The 21,592-nt window shown below is 47.4% G+C and overlaps 1 protein-coding gene across 2 annotated transcripts in view; it reads left to right on the plus strand.

Moving 5' to 3' along the window:
• Window positions 1-21,592, plus strand: part of CAMK1D (calcium/calmodulin dependent protein kinase ID) — a 431,244-nt gene that overhangs the window by 399,349 nt on the left and 10,303 nt on the right. For both annotated transcript variants that reach the window (XM_002928067.4, XM_034643631.1), the window contains exons 7-8: window positions 14,003-14,115; window positions 15,673-15,751. In XM_002928067.4, the coding sequence (XP_002928113.1) occupies window positions 14,003-14,115; window positions 15,673-15,751 (192 nt within the window). The remainder of the gene's footprint in view (window positions 1-14,002; window positions 14,116-15,672; window positions 15,752-21,592) is intronic.

The following is a 21,592-nucleotide window of genomic DNA, read 5'->3' on the forward strand; positions in this document are numbered from 1 at the left end:
CTCAAAAGAGATTTAAAAAAAAAAAAAAACCTGGAGCGTCAGTTTACTAAATCATGAGATCTGGGCCCCATGGGGTAATTGGATAGGCATGTCAGAAATGCTCCACGAGAAAGCAAATTAAAAGCAGAAGTTTCCTTTACAAACAAGGAATCAGAGCCCTAGAGCTGGATGGCCTGATGTGTTTTCGCAAAGCCTATAGTCGTCTCCACGGCTTTGTCTACCGGTGAGTCTTTCTGCCCCGCTGCGGCACGGCCGTTCCTGGCAGCTGGCCAGGGCGCACGCCTCCATCTCCTGCCTTCCACCCTGCAGCCCTATCCTGTTCGCTCTTCCATCCCTCAGGTGCCATCACTTGTACAGCACCGGGCTTTGGTAGTTGTCATTCTCAGGCTTACTGACTTTATTCCACCAACTGCCTTTCTGTGTGGTGCTTTCCAAGGATTTCCAGAAAGATGCCTCGTGTCCCCTCCACTGTCTCTGCTGAGTGGATCCTGTGTGTAGCCAAATGCCTTTTGGTTAGCTTTAATCTCAGACACAGGTACCACTTGACCACATTTCTGCTTTGTCTGTGGGCCTGGGGCCCTCTCCCTACTGCTTCTGGAGAAAGAGTTTATTGGTCGTCTGTTGACAGTTGATTCACCTCTAACCCCTTAGGACGTAGTCAAACAAATACTGTCTGGTTTCGGAAAGTGGGTGGAGGGGTGTGCACAGCAGTGATGGAGGGAATTTTACAACCAGGACAATCGAGGTAAAGCACTTCTGCACTTTAAGTGGTCGGGGCAACTTCCTGCCAGTGAATCCACCAATGTCTTTGTCTCGCAAAGGCCCTGGGGTAGAGAAGACACCTGGAGGGAGAAGCAGGAAGGGAATGTCTCACCTATAGCACCTTTACACTCAATGGCGTGGCTTCAGGCCAGATGGAAAAACATGTCACTTCCTCTGCTCTCTTTTGTTCATGTCAGCATCATCTCCTGAAAACCCATCATTTTAGCAGGAGCTAGATGTTTCAGGAGATTTAGCCTGGAGAGTGGAAGGCAGGGGATTGACATTCACTCACTTAACTAACGTTTATTGAGCCTAATATGTGTCAGGTGCTATGACAGGGGTGCAGAGATGGATTCATTACCAACCCGGCCTTGGAGGTGCTTACTGTCTGCTGGAGGCAACAGACAGTAAACAGATCAGTTAAAATCCAGTCTTTTTCGCTGTCACCGAAACAAGAGGCGAGAGCTCCCAGGGCAGAGCCGTGAACCCTGCCCTGGCCTTGAGGAAGTCTCCACAACAGAGGTGATGGGAATTTGGCTCTGGACAGGCTATCTTCAAATACTGGCCATCGTGCAGGGAGATTGATGGTTTATCCTTGAAGACCAATTATCTGAAGATACAATGTGCTTCCTGTGTTTGAGACGAGATGTACCACTCGATCTGAAACATAATTTTTCAAAAAGTACTTGAAAGATTTGATCAAGCTTTGACCTTCTAATGTCTAACACTTGGTGATGGGGAAAAAATATCTTTGAATTATCAGGATTATTAATTCACCTGTTACCATAGTGGACAGACGAAAGCGTCAGAAGAGGCCCTGATGATGTTTTTCCGTATTTACCATCTGGTACGTAGCGCAGCAGCCCGGGGTTGGGAGGGAGGCGGCGTGTAGATGGTGTGAAGAAGCAGAAAGTACATCGGAGGTGCCGTGGCAAGTCAGGAGTTTGGACCCCTTACTCCATGATGGGTTGATGACCAGGAGGTGCAGATGGTGGAGGCGGGAAGGGGAGAGGCCCTGAATTCTAGGAGCAAGTCAGGAAATGCTCGCGGAGGGGGTGAGAGGACCAAGGAAGGACAGACCGAAGCAGGTGACTGTGCAGAACAGTGTGGCATGCGGTGGACCGAGCCTGCTGAGGACTGCTTCGGGCCCTCCTGTCCCCTTGCTGTGCTCTGAGGGCTCGCTGTCTAGGCACCCTCAGCTCTGTGAGAGAGTCAGCAGAGGCCAGGGGCCAAGTGCACAGCGCGACCAAAGGCCAAAGCCCGTGCTGTGGCAGTACCCAGACGTTTCCCAAATGCGGCTGTCCGTCCGGACACAACCGCTTATGGATCTAGATCTGATGAGATCGTGAGAGAGAGAGAGGGCGAGAGAGGGAGGAGGAAGAAAGCAAGCTGGGAGGGAGGAAGCCAGAGCCCTGCAACCAAGGGAAAAATGTCTCAATGCAAAAAGTCGAATTGGAAATCCGCCCAGGGTTCAGAATCATCAGTTAGCGCTGGTGTTAATCACCTCCAGACGGGACATCTACACCCCTCAGTGCTTCGGGATGAAATCCATTATTCGTGAGAGCTAATTTTAGCTGCTGGAAGTTTCGCTGGGTTTTTCCAAAAGGCTGTTTGAAGCTCCCCCTTCTCCTCCTCCCTGCCTGCCCTCCCTTCCACTGTTAGAGAGAACAGAGTGTAAGGAGCTTAGGCTGGGCTTCCTCTGGCTGGGTTTGACCTGCAGGAGGAGACGCAGAGCCAGACATCCTCAAGGTGCTGTCCATCTGGCTAATGCAGCGATCAAAAAGTTAGGCACTTGGAAGTGGGACCATAGACACAACAGCTGTGGACACTGCATTATCCAGCCCACCCCTTTAAAACTGTTCTACTCCAAATGGAGGATGCTACTCACTTCTCACCCTTGGGGAAGTACTGAGTCGCCTTCCTGCCCCTCCCCTTCCCGGCTCCCAATCTTCAGCTCTAGTTGTGTATAAACTTTCCAAGAAATGGGTTTCCTTTCTCCTCTCGATCTTTCCCTGATCTGCTTACTCATTCTCAGCTTTCAAGACATAACCCAAATCTCCGGGGGTGACATGGGACCTTTATCCACTGTTTTTTTATCAGTCGTGCTTTGCTGAAGTCAGCCTGCACATGGTTTTAATATGTGAACTATTCCTAGTTTCTCCAGCCTGATCTCTTCCAAGTTTGGGGGGAGAAAGTTCTGGAGCATGCATAATCAAACATATGGTTGCTGAAATAATTGGATTACTTCTTGGTAATGATTTGGGTCTCGTTGGTCATTCTATTTTATAAATCCGAATTATATGCTGAAACCTGTTTTGTTCACTAAGTGGGCCTTGCAGCTAAGTACAAGAGGTTTATCAGCTTAAAAAGCTTTGCTTTATTTTATTAAAGTCTGTCATGTTATCCAGAGCAGATGAATAAAACTCAGATCCTTTAGCACAGGTCCCAGACGTTCGTAAATACCCACTGAGAGCCAAAACAAAAAGGGGAAAGGGGGCTTCCCAGAGTTGTTGCGTATCAGACAGACTCATTTCCAAAGGAGAGACACCCAGATTTGGTTGGCTTTGTGAATGTTTTCCAGGGATTCTTTGGGGCTGGGTTGACCTTATGTGGCTTACTTAGTTTGCAATAATATATGTAGAGGTTTGTTGTTTTGGTCATTTCCGTGGCACCCTGGTCTAAATTGCATAAAAGTATTCTTTCTTCACAAATATGCCTTTGCATAAATGTTCTCAGGAGATCCCGAGCTCTTCCCGGAATCGAGGGCTCCCAGGCTAAATGCTTGGAAATACTGGGCTACAAAGAGCAAAGTGACGAGGTGGTCTCTGGGACACCCTGTCCTCATATTCATGACACAGTGCACAACGTTAGGACCATAACTTGGTCACGGCTCTTCCTCCTTTCTTGAGCAAGCTTAGAAGTTTAGGTCAGGATAGATGGGCAGGACTTGTGGATGATTCAGAGACTTTGCACAAAGTTTAAAAATATATTGCTTCATTTCCATGTTGAGGTCATGGGACTGAGTCCCTTGGGGTTTGTCTGTTCCTCTGTCCCCCACCCGTTGTTCTTCTCGGTGGTAAATGGCATCCCACCTGAGTGCTTCAGCTGAAGGACTAGAAAGGGATTACAGAGCATGTGACAGCACTTTCCCAGGTTCTGCCTATTATCTGTATGTCTCTGCACCCGTCTATCCATCTATGCATGTATTTTATATATAATGCATATTATTATATAGTATTTGTTGTATATATTATATCTCTTTATAAAGTGGGCGCTATTATCCTCATTTCACAGAAGAAACTGAGCCTTAAAGCGGCTATGTCATTTCCCCAAGGTCACTCAACCCACACTTGTTGTAGCCAAGATTGGCATCTGTGTCTTTGTTTCTCAAAATCCCAGGCTGAGGAAACCACACCAGGAAACCTTTCTGAAAACAGTGACTGTCGGCCCTCAGAGGACAACAGCAAACCTTTCCTTGGAAAGTCATGTCTCCATTCTCCTTCAGAGCTCTTTTATCCAATTAGACTCAACAGCAGATTCTGGGTTGCCATTTTCTGGTGATTATTCGATTGTCAGTGTGGACTATTGCACCCAAATGTTTTTTGTATAAAATAGTGAAAATAATGGGCAACTGGGTGGCCCAGTTTGTTGAGCGTCCGACTCTTGGTGTCACCTCAGGCCATGTTCTCAGAGTCGTGAGCTTGTGCTTGCACTGGGCTCGGCACTGGGCGTAGAGCTTGCTTAAGATTCTCTCCCTCTCCATCTGCCTCACATGTGCTCTCTCTCTCCCTAAAAAAATAAACAAACAAACAAAACTCTAAAATATTGAAAATAAGGTTTGGCACTTAAGCACATTGCAGGTGCTTAGAAAATTCACTTATGTATGTTATTTGATTTCCCAACTACTTTGGGTCCGTGAGGCACACGCGAACTCCTACCCAGTCCTGCAGAGTTCCACAAAGTCTTGACAAAAGGATTTCTATCCTTTACAACACCTTGAGGCTCCACAGGGGAGCTCAGTGAGGCTACTGGATGTGATCATATTAGAATCTGGTTCAGTATAAACTCAGGTTCATTTTTCTCCAATCCCTGTCTCACACGGACAGGCTCTAATAGTCCCAGCAATTCTCCCCTCTGGGTTAGAAGGTCAGGTGTTGATTTTCAGAGTGCAAGGACTCCGCTGGTCTTTATTTCTTTGCCGGGTCTTACAGCCTTGGTCCTGGCTCTGCTTCATGTATCCCGTACAAACACACAGCACCCTGACCTCAGAGGGCAGGTCTAGGAAGAGAGCGTGTATGCGTTTCCTCATCTTTGCCATAACATATCTGATTGCAGTGCAGTCAAAGATATTAAAGGTTAATACAACTTTTGACTGCAGTCAGAGATATTAAAGGTTAATACAACTTGGGTCTGGGATTAGATGAGCAAAGTTAAAATTCTGTTCTGCCCCTTCAGTGTGAGAACGTTGCCTCATCTCTCATGCAGTCCCTCATCTGGAAATGGAAGCCAGACATGCTTATATCATAAGTACATGTGTCTCACCAGTGAGACAAAATGTGTAAGTTGCATAGCCCAGTGCCTGGCACACAGTAGATACTCAACACATGGTGGCTATTGTTATTGAGTTTACAGGACACACACCACATAGTTTCTCCTTTATAGAAAAGTCAGCATCCTGCTTGTGCTAGTCACATAGAGCCGGACTCTGAACTCGGAGGAGCAAGAACAGGGCCTGTCTTCCTCACTACTACGTGATCAGCATCTGGCACAAACGTTGGTGCTCTATAAATCTCTGTAGAATTGGGCTGAAGTGGGTTTTGTTCCTCCAAACCGATAGATGCCCAGGCCTGCCACTTGCTCTAGTTGAGGCCACCCCTTTATCTCACTGGGACCCACTTTCCCAGTCCCCTAAGTGAGGGGTTGGCCGTGCCAGAGGATGACTACTCGACCCCAGAATAAAATTCTTTGGTTCTGTGCAAATCCCCCTGCTAGTCAAAGTCCTTCAGCCATATATTTCAGCTTCAGGTTTAAGGATTCAGACTGGGAACGAGGGGTATATGATCTATGGGGTGTGTCATCTCATGGGCATCAACTTGTTGGAGGGAAAACAGACCAGGGAGATTGATACATGGAGGAAAGCATCAGGGTGCAGGGCAAATGTAAGCGCAGAGAATAGTTGTTGACGATTGGCTGTGCTCATTGCGATCCACTTTGGAGGACTTACAGCAGAGACTTTTGGGCATTAGCAGGTCTCACTGCAAAAATAACTGAAAAATTGTAATGCATGAGAAACTTCAGTTAAATTATTTCCCCCAGAGTAAACATCCATTTCAGGGTGTTCAACCCTACTTCGTAAGTCAACTTGAGTGTGTACCGTTGTGTGTGCAAACATGCACAGGCAATTTTCGTGTAAATATTTCCCGTTTATGAAAGAATAGTCAGTTGACAAATATTAATTATTGTTGAATGCTAATGAAAAACAAAGGAAATACAGTATATGACATCGTCCCTCTCCTGTAGGAACTCACGATCAAGGTGGGAAGACACATGTAATAACCATGACGTAATCCTTTTTAAATTTTTTGAGGGGACCCAAGAAAGAGATGGGATTGAGGTAGAGTGTGAAGAACAGGAAGCGTTCAGAGAGGAATTGAGTGTGGTGAGGGGGTGGCAGTCCCTGAAACATTGAGGTGTTGACAGGCTCATTCATCGGGCAGAGTTTTGCTGAGCACATCCTGGGCTGGGTGCCGGGGATGGCGAAGATAAATGAGGCACTGTCACCTCCCCGGGGAGCTCAGAATCTAACGGGATGGTGGGACACAGATATCAAACCACACGTGTGCCATGAGGCTACACCTAAGAGGCTGGGGAGCTCAGAGGAAGGGTGGGGGTCTGGAAAGGCATCACAGGATAAGGGCCAGGCACATGGGGCCCTAGGAGCATAGAGGAGCCACAGCAGTGGACATGAGAGGAAGAGCATTCCAGGCACAGGGAACAGTGTATGAAAAGGAATACTCTCGAATCAGAATGAAATACTGTGACTTCCTGTGACCACCTTCCCATTACCTTTCCTGTCTACTTTTCTATTTCCTGTTTATTTTTTCAATTTCCTGCTTATTTTGAAGCTTAGTGTTGGGTGTTGTCTCCCACCCCCCCCCACCCAAATAGAACGCAAAAGCCATGAGAATGGGACTCACGGTCTCCTTCTACAGTAGATCCCCAGGCCTGGGACACAGCCGATGCCCAGTTAGCATCTGGGGACCACAAGAGGACTACCTGATGGGTGGTTTTCATCCTCTGTCCTCAGTGGGGATCTGAGGGGCTACTCAGGGAAGGTATATGTGACTTCGGGAGGGCCAGGAACAGCTGCTGCTGGCCTGTGCTCACATCCAGAGCAGAAGGCATGAAAGCCAGCCAGCTAATATTTGATGGAAACCTAACAGGGAAACCCCCATGAAGAGGGATCATTTGTGCTCACACTGACCGCTCTCTGGGCCATGTAAAGAAACAAACCAGCTGTTCTAATGTAGCTATCTAGTCTATGCCATACGTCAGGTAGTCTGAATTCTGGTACCCCGGACACATGCACACATGCTGTTGTCATGTACCTGCTAGCCATGTGCATGTCTTCTTTGGAGAAATCCGAAAAACAAGAGAAAGTGTTGAATGGAACGGGAAAAAGTGGGAAAAAGGGAACCCTCGCACATTGTTGGGGAGAATTCAAAATGGCACAGCCACTGTGGAAAAACAAAACGGAGCTTCCCCAAAAAATTAGAAATAGGGGCACCTGGGTGGCTCAGTTGCTTAAGCGACCGGTCCTTAATTTTGGCTCAGGTCCTGATGTCAGGGTTGTGGGATTTAGCCCCATGTCGAGCGCTCAGCAGGGAGATTCTCTCCCTCTCCCGCATCCCTCCCCTCCCCACCCTCTCTTTCTCTCTCTCTCTCTCAAATAAATAAATAAATAAATCTTTAAAAAATTAGAATTAGGGGGCGCCTGGGTGGCACAGCGGTTAAGCGTCTGCCTTCGGCTCAGGGCGTGATCCCGGCGTTATGGGATTGAGCCCCACATCAGGCTCCTCCGCTATGAGCCTGCTTCTTCCTCTCCCACTCCCCCTGCTTGTGTTCCCTCTCTTGCTGGCTGTCTCTCTCTCTCTGTCAAATAAAAAAATAAATAAAATCTTTAAAAAAAATAAAAATAAAAAATAAATAAAAAATTAGAATTAGAACTTATTATATGATCCAGCAATCCCAGTTCTGGGTATCTATCCAAAAGAATTGAAATTAGGATCTCAAAGAGCTGTTAACACGTTCATGCAGCATTATTCACAAGAACAAAGACGTGGTGGCAATGTAAATGTCCATCCACAGATGAACAGATAAAGAAAACATGGTCTACGCATGCAATGGAGTATTGGATAAACCTTTATCATGTTATACTAAGTGAAGTAAGTCACAGGAGGCCGAATACTGCATGATTCTACTCACATGAGTATCTAAAATAGTCAAATTCATAGAACCAAAGACTGAAATGGTGGCTGACAGGGGTGGGGGGAGGGAGCTATGGGGAAGCAACAGGCATAACATTTCAGTTATGCAAAATGAGGAAGCTCTGAGGTCTGCTGTAGGACATTGTGCCTGGAGTCAACAGTACTGTACTGGACACTAAAAATTTGTTAAAACGGTAGATCTCACGTTAAGGTTTTTTTACCGTAATAACATTTTTTTTAAAGGATATTATTTATTTGAGAGAGAGAGCGAACATGAGCTGGGGAGGGGCAGAGGGAGAAGGACAAGCAGACTCCCTGCTGAGTGCAGAGCCAAAAGCGGGCTCAATCCCAGAACCCTAAGATCACAACCTGAGCGGAAGTCAGATGCTTAACCGACTGAGCCACCCAGGTACCCCCATAATAAACACTTTTTAAAAAGTCACTGCCTAATGTTAAACGTGGCTGGTACTTTCTCTACCATGATTTTTTTTCAATAAAAATTGTATATATGATGATTTAATATACATAGTGAAATGATTACCACAGTCAAGCTAATTAACATACACTCTGACATTGTTAACTATATTTTCTTGTTATGAAACACCAGAGATCTACTGTCTTAACCAATGTCCGGTATTCAGTACAATATTATTAACTATAGTTCTCACACCATACCTTAGATCTCTAGACTTATTCACCCTACATATATGTGACTTTGGCCTTTGACCACCATCTCCCCATTTCCCTCACTAACCCCCCACCCCTGGTAACCACTGTTCTAGGCTTCTTTAGATTCCATGTATAGGTGAGATCATGCAGTTTTTTCCTTTCTGTGTCTGGCTTATTTCACTTAGCATAACACCCTTCAGTTTCATTCATGTTGCTATAAATGGAACATCCATATTCCTTTTATGGCTGAATAATATTATTTTTTCTATATATACCATAATTTTTAAAGATTTATTTATTTATTTGAGAGAGAGAGAGTGGGGGAAGGAGCAGAGAGAGAGGGACAGAAAGACTCCCTAAGCAGACTCCCAGCTGAACACGGAGCCCAACACAGGGCTTGATCCCAGGACCCTGAGATCATGACCTGAGCCGAAATCAAGAGTCAGACACTTAACTGACTGAGCCTCCCAGGTGCCCCATATGCCATAATTTCTTTATCTATTATCTGTCGGTGGACATTTGGATGGTTTCATGTCTTGACTACTGTAAACAATGCTGCAGTGAACATGGGAATGCATATCTCTCTTTCAGGTACTGATTTCATTTCCTTTGGGAAATATATCCAGAAGAGATATTACTGGATACTACAGTTGTCCTATTTTTAATTTTTTGAGGCACCTCCATATTGTTTTCCCCCAATGGGTTGAGGTGAATTATGGAAATAAAGTTACATAAAAGGGTAAAGAAGTAATGACTGATTGTTACTTGGGAACCCTGTTAGCAGGCATCCGTTTTCAGAGGGACACAGACACAGGGCCAAGGGCAAACAAGCAAGAAGAACATATGTAGCATAATTACCCCAGCAGACCCACGGGGCCTCTCAGCAGGAGCTCTTAAGCTATTACAGCATTTCAGTTTCCAAGAAAAATTGTGCACTGCCCAATCAGCCTCGGTTGGCCATTGCCGATTTTCATTTTCGTTTATGTGAAAAGCCTTCTCCTTCATGGAAACTCTTCTCCTTTATGGGATGTGTCCACGCCCAGTAGGGACATTTTAGGTCATCCAAACCACATTGCATTCTCTCTACAAAGATAGGCCAGGTTGCTCCCAACACCAGGCTTTGCACATTGAGTTTTTCTGGAACGTCTGTCAACGAAGCAGAGCGTACTGCCTCCCAGTATGGGTCTTATACAGGAGGGTAGGTGGAATCTCTGAGGGATCCCTGGGCTGGGGAAGTGGTGGGCTCTCCTACACCGTGAATCCTTATCTCTGTTTAGGAGACTAGTCAGGGGGTTCAACAGCCAATGATGAAGCCTTTTCTTCAAGAGCGTGTCTGTTCATCCAAGCACTTATTCAGCATCTGCTATGGGCAGACCCGGGGCTGGCCACTGAGAATTCAAAGATGAGAGTAAGACCTAAGACTCCTGCCTTAAGGAGCTCAAGGACAGCTCAGGGCAGCGTGTAGTAAATGTCACTGGGGAGTGCTGCCCTCTGTCCCGGGGGCACAGAGCAGAGCACCTACCCCAACTGGCAGAAAGGGGCTGGGTCTTCCTACTAACACCCCAGCTGGTCTTCAAGGGTGTGCCAGAGGCAAGTGAAGGGGGAAGGGCAGCCCAGGTCAAGTACATACCTTTACCTTGGTGCAGAAATAAAAAGTGCCCGGTGGGGAGTGAACTCTGAGCATCTTAACATATAAGACCCAGAGTGTGGGAAATGGGGTTGGAAAGGTGGGGTCCAATCCATGGGTTCTACTTACAGATGTAGGGGCAGCTGGGCAAACTAAATGACATACAGAGAGCATTCAAAGTCAAGACAGAAAAATAAGGTTCAATTCTCAAGCCTCCTTCCCTTGAGTGAATCAGCCAAATAGTTAAGAACTCAAACCTGGAAGCAGTTGGGTAGGCCTCGAGTCCTGACTTTGCTCCGTTATTAGTTTCTTTGCCTTCAAAATGAGAATTATAGAAGGGACTGTAACCCCGAGCTTCATAGCAGCTGAGCCATAAACACCTCTAGATCCAAGGTGGTGAAGGGAGGCCGGGAACAGTTACCAGAGTCCGAGGAGGAGTGCCTGGTAGGGTCTGCCCCTGAGGAGCAGTGGCCCTCAGTCAAGGGGTAGAACCAGCCTGCGTGCTGGCTGAGAGGAGCCAGGCCAGCACGTACCCTGGCCCTGATCTCCCCCTTCCTTTGCCATCTCCACTGGGGGCCCCTTTGGCGAACCCCTACCAGAGGTCACGGAGTGCACTCCTTATTCAGGTATCCCTACATGTCAGCCCCCAGGACACAGAATGAGTGGAAGATGGCTCTAAAGAGTGAACAAAAGGTGTCAGGGACACCCACCTCGTGGGAGAATGAAGTTTGAGTGAGATAATACCAAAAGCTCTTAGTGGCATTTTTGACCCAAAACAAGTGCTGGGTCAAGGCTAACCTAGAATCTAGCAGTACCTCTGCAGGAGTGTGCCACAGGTAGTTAAGATAGCAAAGTGGGAAAAACTGAAGGTATAAGGTTTCTCCGGGGATGGCCGTCCCCAGGCTGGAACAGAGGTGATCCATGAGCCCCGGGGACGTGTGTTGCCTACAGTTGGGCATGACCCTCAGTCGTTGGGTTGGCAAGTTGAGATTTTATTCTGAACCACAGGCTTGTAGGTCTAGAACAGTTGGGAATGGCTTTATCGTCTTTGAGTATGCATGGTGAGATAATTTGTGTATTATTTAAATGGATTTATATGTAAAATAAGAACATAGAGATTCCACTTGCAAATGGGTCCAGACCACAGAAGTCCATGTTCTGTATATGGAGATAAATAGCTCATAGTTGTTTGTTCTCCTACTTGGACCCTCCTACTTGGACCCTCCACACAAACCTACTAATGGAATAGCCTGGCCAGGGAGCTTTGTGAAATTTCTAGATCTGGGGAAGATTCTGTAACTTCTATTTGTCCTTGTCTTCTTTTCCAATCCTTATTCTAAAAACCTCTTTCCTAACATTAACTTCATCTCCAGGCTAGATCCATGTCCTTTTCTCCCACTCTCCATATAGCTGCATAAACAGTATTCTATCCCCCCTCCAAGAGAGCTTAAAAACCAGAAATTGGGATATACATTAAAAAAATTGGGATAGACCGGTGATGGCTAGTAAGGAGGGCACGTAGTGCATGGTGCACTGGGTATTATACGCAACTAATGAATCATCGAACTTTACATCGGAAACCAGGGATGTACTGTATGGTGACTAACATAATATAATAAAAAATCATTAAAAAAATTAAAAAATAAATAAATAATTACCATAGTTTATGCTCTGAAAAAAAAAAAGAAAAAAAGAAAATTGGCACAAAAAGAATACATCTTTCTTGGAATTTTCTTCAAGATTTTTTTCCCTTGAAAAGAAAGCCAAACTGTAAAGTAAAACACACTCAGTTGTTCATAAACAAAAACCTCACATATCTAAAATTTAGTTATTTTCCAGGACGAACCAACATTTTGCTCTGTCTGCTTTTCCTAATATGCACATTTCATTGAGCCCAAATCCTCATTGTGGGAAACATTTACATATCCATCTCCCAGCTCCAGGGTTTCCTGGGCAGTAAAAAATGCCCTCAGTGCTTTCAGAAGCACCGGCTCTTATTCTTAATCATTTTGCCAAAAGCAGCAAATCTTTAAAAAATGAAATTTTCCAGGCACATAGCCCCTAAATCAATCCTGTGGGGAGAGATGATTTTGAATCTTATTGGCCCTCACGATGTCTCACACCCTTTAAAAACATCTTTAGCCTTCCCCCTGGGCAGCGTGTCTGATGACACCATATGTCACAGTAGGAGCAGCTAAAGAATGAGGGTACCAAGCTTGCATTTTGAACCTTTATTCATTTTATTTGCCAACAGCCTCACCCCTCACAGGCCTGCGGATTCCCCTTCCTGCGTTCTCATTCAACAGGTTTCTAGGCTGGAGCTGTGTTTGGAACAAAGTTTGATGATCTGGGGAATTCAGAGCTCTTTTGAGGGGCAGAACTCCCACGGCATGGGCCACCCTCTAGGCTGCTGTGGGCCCCCCTCCTGGCTGCCGTGGGCCCAGAACCAGGTTCTGTACGATGCAACTTTGTGCCCTGCCTTCTGGAAAATCTAGCCTTACCTCTGCTCTGCCTATCCCTTAGGCCTATGAGCTGAATCCTCCCCTTTCCCGGGTGCCCTGCCCTACGTGGGCCTCGAGCCTGTACTAGATCCCTCCCTAGGTCTCCTAGCCATGCAAACAAATTGAAAGAGGAGGTCACAGAGTCACAGTGTCTTCAGGCCCGAAAGAATATTAGGAATTTCCTAGTGTGGCCTTCTCGTTCAAATGAGGAAATCTTGGTCCAGACATGCACCAGTCGCCTACAAAGTGTACAGGTCACATCAGAGCGGAAAGCAGAAGTGAAGTGAAAACCCAGAGTCTCATGGAAAGAATTGCATTGGGGGCATTTAATGAAAATTTCTCCTCCTGTTGTGTTGGTCGGTTGACTGTATCTCTAGAACTACATGTCACGTGCACCAACATCCCAATATGATCTTCGAAAAATCGATTTTGAAAGGGTTCAGTGGAAAAGGGGTGATAGTATTACGATTTGTGCCAATTTTTGCTTTTATATTTATTGGATAGTAATGGCCCAAACTGTAACCTTCCAAATACCCAGTTTGGGCATGGTCAGTTGATAATGTGTATTTTAGGTCAACTTGTAGCGAGTTGGTTCCCCACCCACCGACTGTTGGGGACAATATTACAGACAATAGGATTGATAGCTTTTACACACAGAAGGTGAAGGGGTTGCTTTGGGAGTATACGGGGCTCTGGTTAATAACGTGGAAAGAAAGGTGGACTTAAATATGTGTTTGCTTTAGATCACCACCTTTCTGCGATTTATCAAATTACAGCTTTAGTTCTATGCCACCTTTGCCCCAGAACGTGTGGTTTCTTTGCTCAGGTTGTATTTGCAACACACACAGTGCCATTTTCTCCACGGGAGTGAAGACGGCTCTTCCTTCCAGGCAGAATGTCCGTGACCACAGTGGGTATATGGCCATTGCAGATCCTTACACTGTCTTGTCTTCCAGGCTCTGCGGCTACCCTCCTTTTTATGATGAAAATGATTCCAAGCTCTTTGAGCAGATCCTCAAGGCAGAATATGAGTTCGACTCCCCCTACTGGGATGACATCTCCGACTCTGGTAGGTCTCTAGGCTCCCCAGGGGAGGGACCCTTCCACCTAGACCACTTGACCCTGACAGGCCTTCAGAGTGGTCCTGAGGCTCCCAGGGAAACTCCATGAGCCACGTACTTGGACTTGACTTGCCAAGTGGAAGGCAGGCTGGGGATGTCTGACCGGAGCCACTCTGAGGGACGGGACCAGTGCCTCCACCACTCTTAGCCACACCCCGATCTGGGCGTTTAGGACTAAAACAGTATTAGCTAGCATTTATCGAGTGCTTACTGTGTGCTGAGCACCATAAAGTCTGCACACGTGCCAGCTCATTCGGTCCTCAGGACAACCTATCAGATGGGTGTTACTAGTATCCCCACTGGACAGGTAAGGAAACTGAGGCCCTGGAAGGTGCTATCAGAAGCCACACAGCTAGTACGTGGCCAGGCTGGGATTTGAACCCAGACGCCACGTCTCAGCTACTGTGCCACACTGAAATGTTCCCAGAGACATTTACCATTTCCTTCTTGGGGATAAAGATCAAAACCAAGGCTCAGGTAGACTGACGCGTCTCTAGAGCCTCAAGGTCAGGATGGTAACAATAGCCCTCCCTACCACAGAGGGTGGTTCCAGGATCAAATAAAATAATAAATGAGGTAAAGCTCTGCCCGTCCCTGTGAGCTGTTCAAATACCGCATTTTATTATCTGTGTTATTTCCTCCTCACGGGACGTGCCTGTTTTATCTCTCAGTCTTCCAGAACCTGGGACCTGAGTACAGCTCTCCAAGGCTTGCAGGGAGAAAGCAGCATGGGGAATATTTTCTTTCTGAGCTCAGGAGGGCACAGCCTTCCCTCCAGAAGCCCAGTCCTGTGGGCAGAGAGCTGCCAGGCCCTGCGATGCCATGGGTCTCTGGCCTGGCACACAGGTGTCCTCCTCTGGTTTGTGACCCAGTCCCTCGTGTTCTCAGGGTCCCACTTCTGGATCCTACCCTGTCTGGGCCTCCTAGCACTCTGCACTTCCCTGCCGGAGCTTATCTTGTTGCATCTCGATTTCCTGCTCATTGCAGGCGGCTGAGTGGGCTGCGGGGGGCTCCTCGAGGGCTGCGTCTTCACAGAGCCTGCCCAGGACCTGGTGGCCTTAGCAGAGGCTGAGGGAATTTTGGTGAATCAGTGATGTCTAACACACAGGGGGACATCAACAAAGCAGCTTCCAAAGGCAGCAGTGAGCTCAGTGAGAGGCACATGGTGACAAAGATGTTTGATCTCTGAACCGAAGATGTCACCAGCTGCCCAAGGGAAGCACTTTGAGTTGGGCGGGCAGGGTCCCAGGCCTGGCGTGGCTGCCTACTCATTCACTGTCCCCTCTCACAGTGCCAAGTCTCGGCTTCCCTTTATCCCAAATGTCAGTTCCCGCCTGCCTTTTGTGTTCAACGTACCCTAGGGTCGGCGNNCGGCGAGGGGGGGGGGCGGGGGGGCTGGTCTGTTTTTTGTGCTCCACACCATATTCCCAAAGCCCCTGCGGCATGAAATTGTCACATCTCCAGCCGCACACTGATTCCGCCCCTTGTGCTTTCTTTTTAAACAGCAAAAGACTTCATCCGGAATCTGATGGAGAAAGATCCAAATAAAAGATACACTTGTGAGCAAGCAGCTCGGCACCCATGGTAAGAAAAGTCACCCACAAGGAGGAGCGCCCTGATGCCTTCCCAGAGTAAAGCCCCTCTCAGCAGTTCTTAACTGTGGAGCCATGAAATCTCTTTCTGACCACTGGCTTTCATCCCGATCCCAAGGCAACACTTGAACTCTCCTCTTCCCTGGGGACACAGTCTCCTGAATGCACCGTTGACAAGTGCAGTATGCGAAAGATAGCTGTAGGCTTTTCATTCTACAGGAAGTGTTTTAGGGCCATTTTTATTGAAGGTAATTCTCCAGGGAGGCATTAAGATTGCAATTGTATTCCTTGAGCTTACCGCTCAATAAGTAAGTGAATTGATGTTAAGTATTCTTTTCCTTTTAAAATGTTTTTCGGGGCACCTGCGTGGCTCAGACAGTTAAGCTTCTGACTCTTAATCTTGGCTCAGGTCCTGATCTCAGGGTCGTGAGTTCCAGCCCTGTGTTGGGCTCCAGGCTGGCTGTGGAGCATACTTAAAAGAAAAGAAAAAAAGAAAGAAAGAAAATGCTTTTCAGGTTAATGCGTCTTCAACCTGAGAGGCATTCATTGATAGTTTGTGACCTTCTCTACTATGTTTTCAGCAGTGCCCTTGAGGCCACCTTGTTTTTGCACCACTTACTAGGTGTGAACCCAGTTTCACAATCCACTAGCTGTTACTCTGGGTTTATGCTTAACTTCTCTGAGCCTCAATTTTATCTTTATTTTTTTAAAATTTCTTTAAAAGATTTATTTATTTATTTTAGAGAGAGAGTGTGGAGGGGAGGGGCAGAGAGAGAGTCTTTAACAGACCACACTGAGCACGGAGCCTGATGTGGGGCTTGATCTCATGACCCCGAGATCATGACCTGGGCCAGAACCAAGAGTCAGACGCTTAACTGACTGCGCCTCCAGGCGCCCCCAATTTTCTTATCTTTAAAATGAGAACAAGGATCCCTCATTTACAGAGATGATGTGAGAAATCATTGAGATCGTGCCTGTGAAGGGCTTAGCTCAATGTCTGGAACATAGTAAATGCTTCGTTAGGCTGTTCTCATTAAACCACCAGGAGCGTCTATTTGGAAACTAAGACCAGGAATGGTAGGATATGCAGAATGATGGCAACAAACAGCCTTTGGCTTCAGGAGAAATTCCCCTAAAAAGCTCTCTAGGAAACTGCCCTTTGTTTGTTCCACTGCCATCTGTACAGTGTTTCCCCCCCGAGTTGTCACATGCTGGTTAGTCTTCCAAAGGGCAACCGCTCAGGGCAGTGTCATGAGCTGGTTTCATCGGACACACGGTCCCCGACTTCATGAGTTTTTTGACTTTATGATGGTACCAAAGCTGTCCCCATTCCATAGCAACTGTACTTCCGGTTTTGAATTGTGCTTCTAAAACCGCCAGCTGCCCCCAGTCTGCGCGCACGCTCGCGAGGTCCCAGTTTCAGTCTGGTTTGATCTTTTCTTGGGCTGGCTACATCAGGGATGATCTCTCGTGATGCCGGGCACTGGCAGCCACAGTGCCTATCAGCCATGTGATCACAATGGTCACCAGTGGGTGACATGCTGACACCCATTCTGTCCTCGTAAAGCCACTCTGTTCTTCACCTTTAGTGCAGTATTCAGGAAATTCCATGTGCTAGTCAACACTCGATCATTAAAGAAGCTTTGTGTTAGCTGATTTTGTCCAACTGTAGGCTAGTGAGTGTTCTGATTACTTTTAGGGTAGACGAGGCTAAGCTATGTTTGGGAGGTTTGGTGTATTCAATGCACGTTCAACGTATGATAGTTTCTGCTTCCGCTGGGTTCATTGGGACGCGACCGCATCGTGAGTCGAGGAAGATCTGTATTTTAATCTACGACCACATTTGTCAATTACTGAGCACCAATTGTTTCAGGTACTGTTCTAATTGCGTTAAAATATCATTTCACGCTTTTCTTTATCACAACCCTGTAAGGTAGGTTTTGTCTCCATTTCAGAAATAAGGAAATCGGTTTAGAAAGATAAAGTAACTTAGCCTGAGCCAAGGTTGCGCAAATAATGGTGAAGCCACAATTGTTTCCAGCCAGAACAGATTCCAAAATAAATGCTCTTCAGCCCCACCCTGTGAGGAGAAGGAAAAGGAAGACAGGAATGGCTGAAGGGGAGGGAAAGATGCGTCTGAAGAAGGAGGCAGATTTGTGCGTATGTATTTTTTAAAAGTTTAAAATAAGTGATATTTTATTTTGTAGCAGGTTATGTTGGACAATAGATCAAAGTGTGTGACAATAAAGTTTTAAAACTTTACTTACTTTACCAACAATCATCCTTCAAAGCTGTATGAGACTTTGTCTTCTTCCAGTTGTATTGAGGTGTAGCTGACCTACACTATTTAAGTTTAAGTGTGGAACATCATGACTTCACATATGTGTATATTGCAAAATGATTCCCACAGGAAGTGTAATTAACATCCACCCCCTTATGTAGGTACCGGAAACAGTTGTTTCCTTGGGATGAGACCTTTTAGGATTTACTCTTCAGCAACTTTCAAATATACGGTAGAGCAGTGTTGACCATGGCCATCCTGTTGTACGTTACATCCCAGCACGTATTTATCTTGTGTGAGACTGAAAGTATGAGACTTTGGGGGATGATCTGACAGAGGAGGAAAGTGACCTCTGAAGAAGGGAAGCAATTTCCTTTCTAGGACTTGTCACTCATCCAGCCTTGCTTTGTGGAAGACAGGCAGGATGCCAGCAGCAGCCTAGCCTCTGCTCCACCAGACATTTTTGAAAAACCAAAGAAGGAGAAGGTCAGTTTTACTGAGGGGTCTGGCAGAGGAGCTCCAGGCAGGGCGAGTGGCCCGGGCCATGATCAGAGCCTAAACTGTGTGTCTGTCCTGGAGCCACAGCACTTGGTATTGCTGGAGGGGGAGTGAACAAAAGAACAAGGCAGGAAGGGACTGGAAAGGAAGGCACGGCCAGCAGGGTTCTGGCGTGAGCTCGGGGGTCGCCGCTGGGGTAGCATAGGCTTTGGTCCCAGCTTCACCCTTTGTTACTGTGTGGGCAAGCTCCTGAGCCCTGGGGCCCGCCCTGCCTCTATATCAAACTGAGATCATAAATAACGGCAGTACTTATCCTACAGGGCTTTTCCAGGGATTGAATGAGACATCACATAGAAATAAGAAGAAGAGGACCTGGTACCTAATACATCTCCCATCTGTATGAGTTGCTATTAATTTATCATCATACTAAGCAATTTGTACTTTTCCCTTTGGGCAGTGGGAGCCCCTGACAGGTTTTAAGCCCGTGATCAGATTTGCATTTCAGAAAGCTCAACCAGGTGTAGGATGGGGACGGATTGCTGGCACTGGGCCAAGGGAGACTGGCAGGGAGATGCAGACTGGATGTGGAGTGGAGGCTGACCCAGAGAAGGGGGGAGGGGGCCTGCCCAGAGCCAAAGGGAGGGATCAGAGGGACAGCACGAGGGACACACCAGGGACAAGGGAGCCACAGCCTGGGGCAGGGCACTGGTGGGGCAAAGGGCCCTGAAGTTATTGCCGGGTTGCTGTTGAAGGGACTGGGCCAGTGAGATGCCCCGCAGGGAGGAGCAGCAGCTGTGTGTGGAACAGGAGGAAGGGGCCGGAGTTGAGTCTGGAGCCCAGGAGAGAGGTTGGGCTGGAGACAGAGACTTCAGGGCCATTGGCCTGGGTCACCTTAGGATGCAGTAGCTTGTGAACTGCACAGATTGACGCCTCTTTACTTCAGAGCTGGGTTTCTGCCAGTGCTTTATCATTTCCATCGTGCTCTTCCAAAGTCCCAGGAAGTCAAACATTAGAAGATGGTAAAAATGAACGCATTTGACTCAAACATCACTGAAATGCCCCCACTGCCTGCATTTTGGATATCTTTCTTTCTTTTATATAAAAATTCCCCGGGCCAAGAGCACAGATTCAACAGAGAGCTGGCAGAAAGTGGAGTCATGATTCCAGGGAAGCACGGCTTTATCCACACCACCGTTCTGGAAGCTGTGCTCTTGGCACGTCAATTCTATGCCGAGAACATGATCTCTTATTCTGTACTTGCCCTTCCGACTTAATCAAGGCTCCCTGGAGCCAGGAGGGCCTCTGGCAGGCACAGAATCTTCCCTCGGCCTCAAAACAGACCACTTTGGACAGGACAGGGCTCCACCTTCAAAGCTGTCCGTGTCAAGGGCAGTCAGCCCATCTTGCTAGATGTTTCCTGCACCTCTCTCACTTGAGGCTTTGCCTTTTCGTGGTGCTGCATGGTAAGAAGGCACCAGCCTGCTGGCTGCTGGCCAATGAGGAGGGACCGGCAGATGGCCAGATGGGAGCCCATTCCTCCTTACAGGGAAGCACCTTGATGGGGTTCATTTGTCTGGTTCAGGTTGTTCCAGACCTCTGTCTGGTTACATCGACACATTTAGCAAAGTGATGATTCCTGGGCATCCATGCCCCAGGTGACACTTGGCTGTGTTCCCACCTTGGGGGGGGAGGGGGACATCGTGTGTCGGCCAGGCCAGGGTGGCACCAGCAGCTCTCTCCTGAGTGATCATTGAGACCCCTCGCCTCTTCTGGGCCCCAGCCAGCAAGCTATGGTTGACCATAGGAATCAGGAAGCAGCCCAGGAGCCTGGGAAACCCCTGTCTGGGGGTACACACAGGCATCACCAAGCCTGTCTTGAGCAAGTGGCTAGAAAAATGGGAAATCAGAGCTGTGGAGGTACAGCAGCCTACCAGAAGGCAGGGAGAGATGAGTTTGATGATTTGTGTGTGGAGAAGGAGAGCCAGACAGACCCCTCAAATGGTGATTTATGTGAATGCCATCTGCATTGTTAGCATGGGGTTAAAACTGGAAAGCAAAGTGGGGCTCCTGGCTGGCTCAGTGGGCAGAACATGCAACTCTTGATCTTGGGGTTCAAGCCCCTGTTGGGTGTAGAGTTTACTTAAACTGTTAAAAAAAAGTGGAAAGCAAAAGAGACATGAATGGTATGTGGGTGTTCATAGCTTTATATGTGTGTGTGTATACAAATTTATAAGGAAATTCCCCGGGTCGGAGGCACTGTTCAATTCCTAGGACCATCGAGGTACAACCAGAGTCCCTTCCAGTCCTAACATTCCATGCCTTCAGTGTCGCTGATGAATAATGCTGAAGCCAATAGCGCTGAGCACGGAGAACGTCGTACGTTGTTGTTGTAAACTCCCTGGCTCGTGATCCACAACATGCATTTCCGTGATGGGGCCCATTTGAGGAAGACTGTGTGCTGTCATGGGCCAGCCTCCCTAAGGAGAGGCCCTCGTGGGAGCCTCTGGGCCACGTCTGCCCTCCTGGGTCTTACTCAGCGGCAGCATACCCCAGGACCAGAGAAAGTGAGCACGGAACATTCCTAAAATAATTGGAAGTTTGCATTTTCCTTACATCTCAGCCCATGCTAACCCACAGAGAAGGGAGTCTCCCTGACCCCCTCACTGGTCTGTTTGGTTTGGAGCACGGCTCTGCCCTGCGGCGGTACTCAGCCTGAGGCACCCCATACTCGGACCACTTCTGCCTGCTTGTTTCCAAGAAAGTGCTGGCCACCGATGAGTTGGAATTGGCCTTCTTTTCTGACGACGTAGCTTTTTTTTTTTTTTTAAGATTTTATTTATGTATTTGAGAGAGCGAGAACACGAGTGGGGTGGGGAGGAGCTGAGGGAAAGGGGAGAAGCAGACTCCCCACTGAACGGGGAGCCCAACTCGAGGCTTGATCCCAGGACCCTGAGATCATGACCTGAGCCAGAGGCAGACGCTTAACTCACTGAGCCACCCAGGCACCCCGAGGATGTAGCTTTTAAAAATGGTGCAGGAGGAAACACTCGCATG

Source organism: Ailuropoda melanoleuca, chromosome 15, assembly GCF_002007445.2.
Source record: "Ailuropoda melanoleuca isolate Jingjing chromosome 15, ASM200744v2, whole genome shotgun sequence".
Lineage (NCBI taxonomy): Eukaryota > Metazoa > Chordata > Mammalia > Carnivora > Ursidae > Ailuropoda > Ailuropoda melanoleuca.